The following is an 8,062-nucleotide window of genomic DNA, read 5'->3' on the forward strand; positions in this document are numbered from 1 at the left end:
TGCTGCGGGGCCAGGGAAGGAGAACGGGGTGGGGGGCGGGGGGGGGGGAACAGGGCCCCGGAGCAGCTGCGCGCCCCGCCCCGCGGGCTCCTCCCCGCCGCCGCGGCCCCCCGGCTGCTGCCCCAATGCGCTGCGCCGGGAGCCGGGGCCGAGTCGCCGCCGCAGCTGCAGGGGCGCCCGGGCCGGGTGACGACGCCGCCGCGTGCGCCCCTCCCAGGCCCTGCCGGCCGCATGGAGCCCCCGGAGGGCGCCAGCCCGGGAGGTGAGTGCGGCCCCAGCCCCCGGGAGCCCACGAGCTGCGCCTTCCCCGCAGCGGCCCGCAGCCCCTTCCCCCTGGGCCCACACATCGGCCACGCCCCGGGGCCGTGAAGACCCACCGGCAGCTCCGAGTCCCCCTGCGCCGGGCCGAAGCGGGGGGAGCCTAGTGCGCCGCTCCCGGGAAGACGAGCGGGGACACCGCCCGGAACGGCCCCCGCGCTGGGCGGGGGGCGCACGGACCGCGTCCCCGCCCCCTCGTCCTCCGCGCTCCCGACCCAGGCAGCGGTGCCTGGCGCGCTCCTGAGTGGTTGGCCCAGAGCTTGGTCCTGAGCCCCCTCCCAGCGGAGCCGGGGATCTGGAAGATGGGGCGTGCCGGGGCCAGAGTCGGGATCCAGGTCAGCGAGGCGTGGGGGGGATGCTGCCCTCCTAGCTGCGCGTCTGCTTTGTTCGGCCCAGCCGAGCCTCCCTGGGGGTAGGGCGGGGAGGCCGCGGCCGGGATCCTCGGGGCACCAGGCTGAGACAGGGGCTCGGAGCGGGGGTGGGGGGGGCACCTGGCTCCGCCTGCGAGGGCTCCCACGCCGGCAGGGGTTGCTGGCTGCCGGGGCGAGGCCCAGGAGCTTACACATCTGGGAGGGCAGGTGTGCACGTAGTGACCCCTCCTCACGGCCCCTGCCAGCTGTCGGGACGGTAGAGATGTACCGGGGGTCTCTCCCCATGGAGTCTGGCCCTACTCTGGCCCTGGCCTGGTGGGAGGGAAACCTTTCCTAGGACAGGTTCCTAGGAACCTCCCAGGAACCTTTCAGGAGGGGTTTCCTGTGCCATCGGAACTTGGATGCAAACTGCCGGGCTCCTCCACCCACCCGGCCAGGCCCCAGATGCACCCGGGGTTCCCTGGAGGTCCCATACCAGGGAGCCACTCCCTGACCACATAGGGGCCCGCTGGGGGTCCCCTAGCCACACCAGTGGCCTGCTCCGGAGACCACAATGCTGGCCCTGGAGGTGTTCTGAAGCAGTGCGTCCACCTACTGCTCTGTCTGCAGGGTGAGTTGGGCAGGTGCATTCCAGACGGCTGTCTAGGGGCCCACGTCACGCGCCCTCCGAGCACCACCAGAGACACTCAGGGGCTAGTGGGTGTGGGTTTTCTTTGTTTTGTCGTTTGTGGGAGGGACCCAGCTTTTTCTTCTCATTGGCAGTATGAGGACCCCAGGGCTTCCGGGTGGCGGCTTTGCGAGGATTTGATGGGGCAGGTTTGGAGATCAAGGGCTGGCGATGCCGGCAAAGCAGCCAGGCCCCTCTGAGCTCCGTGTCCCCTTCTCTCAGTGGAGGCCCCCCCTTGCCTGCACAGAGAGGGAGCAGAGGGCAGGCCTGAGGGAGGGGAGCTTAACGACCCTTCCGTTTCGGAACGTCACTTACTGGAGCCCCAGAGACCGAACTCATTCAGTGCTCAGACATGGTATTTACCAGGAAGCTCCTCTGTGCAGGCACCGTGGTGGGGCTGGGCCACAGCAGCGGGAGGTGGGCTTCACACGCTTCTTACCCCGTAGCCACGTCCTGCCCACATGGGGGCGTCACGCGTGGGTAGCTGTGACCGTCATTTTCTGAGTTCGCTGACTTTTCTGGAACTGACTCTGGAGAGGGGCACACACATAAGTAGACAGAAGAGTATGGTAAAGCCCCCCCACCGCCTCTCACCCCGTGCCACCTGCCGGCTGCTCACCCGCCTGCACCCACCTGCCTTCAGTAGTCATTTGTAGCCGATCTAGACATATTGTTTCATACTTAAGTATCGCTGAAGTTACCTCTAAAAGATAAGGTTTTTATAATTAAAACAGCATTTTTGCACCTAAACGAATTAACAGTAATTTCTTCATATCAAAGGGCACAGACATGGAGGGGAGAGGACGGGGTGCGCTTCTCGAAGGTGCCTTTGGGAGACCAAGTCTCTAGCCCACCTACCTCCAAGTCTGTCCGACTGGGAGACAGAGAGGCCTGGGCCCTGCCCTGCGGGGGCTGAGCCTAGATGGGGCCCAGCCGGCATTCTCAAAATGCTCCAAGGAGGAGCACTGACTCCAGGGACAGAGGCTGGGGAAATGGGGGACGCCGCCCATCCCTCCCTCCCTGCAGCCATGCTGGTTTGTATGCTATTCACTCATTCACTTCATTCTTTCACTCATTCGTGTTGGGTATGTGCAGTGCACCTCCTCCATGCTTGGGGCAAAGCCCTGGGCACACAGCAGGGAACCTGAGATTTGGGCCAAGTTCTTGGCACGGATGTGCTGGAAAATAGGTCAGCAGCGTAGCACCGGGTAACGCTATCATATCCGTTCATACCAGGCCCTGGGCCCCCAGTTCCAGTCTCCCCACGCGGGTGCTGCTTCCACAGGGCAGGGCAGCAGGCCCCCTGCAGGGGCCAAGGGCTTCACTCCCTCACTGGGGGCTCTGCCAGGCTGCTGGCCCACTGCTGACCCTGGGGCATCAGAAACACCGCTCACCTTTGCCCTGGCCTGGGCAACCCTGGGGTCTGCTGAACCCACCCAGCCTACGGCTTGGCCCGGCTGCCAAGGACCCCTGCCCTTGTGCCTGCCTGTGTGATGGGTCACTCCTCTGCCTCACACCCCAGGAAGCGCAGGGGGTCTCACTCGTGAAGAGCTTCTCCCTTCTTCCTACAAGAGCTTATCGAGAGGGTATCAGAGAGACCCAGGTGATTCCTAGCACAGCCGCTTAGTGACTCTGGGGTGGGGTCCTGGGCTCATTCATTCAACCAGCATTTATGGTGCACCTGCTGTGCACGAGGACCAAGCAAAGGTCCTGCTTCCTTCACATCCTTCCAGCCAAAAGATCAGTGTCCTTGACGCCAAAAGTTGCATCTTCTGCTTTTTCTCCCTCCCCTGCACAGCTTTGACACAGGCTAGGACACCAGGATTTACAAAATAAAGACCAGACGACTGCCAAAGGGAGATGAAAAGAATAAAAAAGTAGACATAAGGTGACTTTAAAAGTTCACCGCTACCATTTTCCATTGGCTCTGTGACACCATCGACTAGATGGTGTGCTGTTTCAGGGATGCTGAAATTTGATAAAATGTGCTTCTTACAATGAGTACAAAAGGCCACTGTGCCTGTAGGGGCTGGAGGTCTGTCCTGGGCTGTCTGGGACCCCTGGATCCTAGGATCTATAATGAGGCGTATCTGCATACCCAGCCCCCTGACCCAAGGCCGGATGGGGAAGGAGGTCCTGCTTCCTTGCCCTGTCCCCATCTCAGCACCTGTGGACTGCCTCCTTCCCACCTGGACTGCAACCCATCCCATAAACATGCAGGTAGAGGCTGTCCCACTCAGCTCGGAACCCTCCCAGCTCACTCAGAGAGCAGCCAGAGGTGTCTCCCCACGGGTGTCCCCCGCCCTCACCCACCCCGGCCATTCCTCAGAGGCAGCCACGCTCCCCTCAGGGCCTTTGATGGTGCTGTCTCCCCAGCTATCACCCAGCTCCCACCCTCCTTCAGACCTGTCCCCAAAGCGGGACCACAACCCCCAGGGCTCCCCAGCCCTGCCCCCCCTCAAGAGGGCAGGAATCACCTATTTTGTTCATCCGAGTCCCGTTCAGGAATCTGCCGGATGCACAGGTGAATAGCGCTTTCTTTTCTAGATAAGGTGAGAGAGGGCCATTATGAGCAGAGACCCCCACCTCTGCCCCACCTTTTATGCTAAGTCCCCTTCCACCTGGTCAGGGCCTAGCTTCCCTGTGGGCGCAAGGTCAGGGTCTCCCCTCCCTCTGCTGGCCGGCAGGTGGTGGCTGAGAGCTCCCGCTCAACAAGCTGAAGCCCTCGGTGTTACTGGACAAGACTCCCTGTCCCTTCCTCGTAGCTGGTTGTGACATTAGCTGAAAAACATATTGCTGGAACTCTGCCTGGCACAGAAAACCATGAGCCATTGTCATTCTTCTTGTTACTAACCCAGAGCCACCTGCCCCATCGGGAGGCTCCAGAGAAATGGCAGCACCTAGCCGGAGCCCCCAGCCGGCCAGTCACCCACCACGATGGGACCCATGTGGAAGCAGAGCGAGACACTCGAGGCATGCGTGCGCCCTTGGGGAGGGGGACCCGGGCCGCTGGGCCACCCCACCTTGAGGAAGCAGAACGCTCCTGCAGAGCAAAGGTCCCCAAGGGCTTCCTGGGCCTTCGACCCTCAGCAGGGATTCTGATGTTCTGGAGAGGTTCCCGGCCCACCCCAGCTCCCGTGCCCTCTGGTCGGGAAGGTGTCCTTGCTGGGCTGAGCGGGCCGGGACACCAGGGAGTGTAACCCTACCCTCCAAGGATGCTCAGACACCACGTTCCAAATGTGGCAGCAAGGTGGAAACCAGATCCGCAGCCCCAGTCCAGTGGGCCAGCCCTGGGCCCTGAGTGATGACACAGCACAGGGCAGAGCCAGGCAGGCCCCACCAGTCAGCAGGCCCACCTCCCCTCAGCCACACTTCCCAGGGAGCGGTTCCCTCCTAGAAGCCAGGGGCGACCCAGCCAGCTCTGCAGCTGCAAATCCCACCCAGCCGGGGACCCTCCAGACCCACGCGGCCCGCCAGGCTGCTGGCCACACAGGCCCACCCCTCACTGGCAGCTGTCGGCACTGGGACCCCCTGCTGGGCCCCCCCTTGGCAGCTGCTCCTGTGGCTTCGTCCACACCCAGCTCTCGGCGCTGGACCCCTGGGATGGGCGGCCACACTGCTGAGGGAGTGGGAGGGCATTCTTCACTCTTTACTGAGCACCGGTTCAGCTGGGGGTCCCCCAGCTGGGGGCAGGTGGGGTCTCTGTCGGGGGAGGGGGGCTCAGGAGAGAGCAGCAGTGGGGACGCCAGGGAGCTAAGGGGTCCTGTTGCCTCAGGGCACGTGCCTGCCAGATGACTGGGACCCCTGGCCGTGTGGGGCAGAGGGCCCTGGAACACTCCAGAGGAGCTGGTAGGAGGTGTGGACGGAGCAGTGTCTGCCCTGGTGACAGCAAGCATTCCGTGGGGTGGAGGGCCCGCCCCCGGCTGGCACAGTCTCCACCAAGCAGATCCCCGAGAGTCCTCGCCTCTCACCCGACAAAAAATTACATGAAATGAGCCGTTACATAAAAACAAGAATTGCATAGAAAAAACCCTGGAGTAACATTCCCAGTCCGGAGGCATGGTCGGTGGAGAGGGGTGGCTGTGTCCACCGTCCGGGAATCATTTTATGTGAGAACGTGTTATGTGGATTCAAACACAACATGGGACAGACAGGTGAGCCGGGGCCATTCTGGGTTAAAGGGTGCCAAAGGGCAAGGAAATGCACAACCGCCCACCCGACCGTAGGTTGGACCAGAAAGTAGAGACCGGCGACAGTATTGGTGCCTTGGGGTCTCCGACAGGACCAGCAAGTGTCCCCGCGAGACCTGTGGTCATTCTTGCTCAAGTAATCAGGGCAAAGGGTCTGGAAATCAGGGTTACGGGCAACGGCAGCGTCCTCGGAGAAGCCCTCTGCCCCTCGTCGGGCTTCCAGACCCAAGGTCACCCCTGGCCACTGTGGTCACTGCCCAGAGCCTCAAGGGAGGGCTCGATGGGCCAGGTTCTCAAGTCCTCCCAGCCTGCGTCCTGGGGGTGGCGGTGGGAGACCGCAGTCCCCTCCCGGGTAACGCCTTCTCTGTTGCAGGGGTAGTTAAGGAGGTCGAGGTGCCAAGGGCTGCCCTGGGCACCCCCGTTCCTGGGACGGGGACCAGCAGCCACTCACCTGTGGCCGAGGAGGAGGTGGGCGTCCCAGTACCGGCACCGGGTCTCCTGCAGGTCACAGAGAGGCGGCGTAAGTACAGCCCACCTGTCCTGGCGTGCTCCCTTGGACCAGGGGCGGGTCCCTGGGCCTCGGGTGCGCCCCGGGGAGCAGGCGCCGGGGATGGGTCAGCCCCACCTCGTTCCATCGCACTGGCCTTCACCTGGCCCCGCTGACGCGCCCCTCTGCCCCCAGAGCCCCTGAGCAGCGTCTCCTCCCTGGAGGTGCACTTCGACCTCCTGGACCTCACCGAGCTGACTGACATGTCCGACCAGGAGCTGGCCGAGGTCTTTGCCGACTCGGATGACGAGAACCTGGCCAGCGACTCACCCGCAGGTGGGGCTGCTGCCGGGGTCTGGAGGGGGTTGCGGGAGGTCCTGGGGCCTCAGGCCACCCAGCACTGCTCCCTGGAGACCCATTTTGGAAAATGATTTCCTTCCTGGCGCGTGTTTAAGTGTTTGCAGACACAGCACCACTTCTGCACTTCACACGCCTATCTGCCGGCTCTAAGGGATTTGTCTACCCCTGCTTAATTTCACTTTTCAAATGCCAACATAAGACCACAGCCACAGTCCCACTGAAAGCAGATTTCACTACTCGGGTTTAATCCCAAGTAGGCAGAGCACAAAGGGGGTGGTGTTCACCAGTCCTGGCCCCTCCTCAGCTCAGTTCCCAGGAAGCGCTGGAGCCCACAGGCCGCAGAAACGGCACAGGAGCCACCGCGGTTATGGGGGCCCAGGGACCTTCCCCCCTCCTGGCTCACTGCCCATGCAGGCGGGGGTGGGGGGAGGGAGTGGGTGGCACCTGCTCCGGGCCAGACTCACCCCCAGGGCGGGCGCCTCAGCTGCACGGGGACCCTCCTGGGGACAACAGGAAAGCCCCTGGCCAGGCTGCACCCAGACCCACGTGTATACATTGCTGGTGCCCAGGGGACCCCAACGTGTGGCCCGATGCCGTGCTGGAGGCACACACGGGCCCAGCCCAGTAGCTGAAAGAGTGACCTGGGACCCCAAGCCACACTGACCCCAGCCCGCGTTCCCACCAGGCCTGCACCCGCTGCCCAGGGCCGGCTGTCTGCGCTCCCCCTCCTGGACACGCACCAGGGCCGAGCAGAACCGTGAGAAGCAGCCCTTCGGCGACCCCGAGCGGCAGCCTGCCGTTGTGGACACGTTTCTCACCGTGGAGAGGCCCAAGAAGGACTAGGCCGGCTGGCCCGGGGCCGAGGCGGGGCAGGTCCAGGCAGCCGTGGCCCCGTGGACGCTGCCCGCCCCACGTGGCGCCTCCGCATAAGCACAGCCCAGTGGCCTTACGTCCAGCTCCTCCTGGTCGCTGGATCAGGGACCAGGCCCAGGGATGAGACGAGACTTCTGTCTGTAGGAATGGTGTTCTCGTCTGTCACCAGACTCGCGGGTAGGGGTGCGGTGAGCAGGGATCTGCCCGTGAGAGGCGCTCTGCAGCCCCCCGGGGGGCTCGGGGTTCCAGTCTTGAACGGCAGTGCCAAGCTCCAGCCCGCGGGACACCTGCTGCCCTAACCGCCTGATTCCAACCCTGCGCCCCTCCTGCCGCCCGGGAAGTGTCGGCACCAGAGCCCCCAGACCCTAACACCCTGCTTGTCGTGGTCCCTGCCTGAGAGCCAGACCCACCTCCTGAGCTCGGAACACCAAATATGTCACGACTGCCTCAGATCGCCGGGCAGGGCCGGGGCAGGCGAGGTTCGCCCTCGCCCCGTCCTTGCCATGACAGTCCCTGCGGCCCACCAGACCCACGCACACAGGCACGCACACACGTGCAGCAGCCCGAGGGGCGTGGGGACGTGAGGGGACCTGGGCACAGTGCCTGGCCCCCATTTCAGGGGCGCCAGGCTCGGCTGCTCTAGACGCTTACAGACTAAGGGACGGAACCGGCTTCCGGTCAGACAGCGAGTCCAAGAACACTTTTACAATAAATGTGTGAGCTTGCTTTTAGTCCCCAAGGCCTCCTGCCCTGACCCCTTCTCCACTGAAACATTTCTGGGGAAGGAAAACAGGCC

General features: G+C 63.6%; 1 protein-coding gene across 1 annotated transcript; it reads left to right on the plus strand.

Annotated features, from left to right (window-relative positions):
* Positions 1–231: 231 nt before the first annotated feature.
* On the plus strand, positions 232–7,236 carry DBNDD1 (dysbindin domain containing 1; the record flags this gene model as incomplete). Its single annotated transcript, XM_079723947.1, has 4 exons — positions 232–262; positions 5,920–6,066; positions 6,229–6,369; positions 7,079–7,236. 4 exons carry the CDS (start codon positions 232–234, stop codon positions 7,234–7,236), a joined length of 477 nt encoding a protein of 158 aa, XP_079580073.1.
* Positions 7,237–8,062: the final 826 nt, after the last annotated feature.

Source organism: Hyperoodon ampullatus (genome assembly GCF_949752795.1).
Source record: "Hyperoodon ampullatus genome assembly, chromosome: 18".
Classification (NCBI taxonomy): domain Eukaryota; kingdom Metazoa; phylum Chordata; class Mammalia; order Artiodactyla; family Ziphiidae; genus Hyperoodon; species Hyperoodon ampullatus.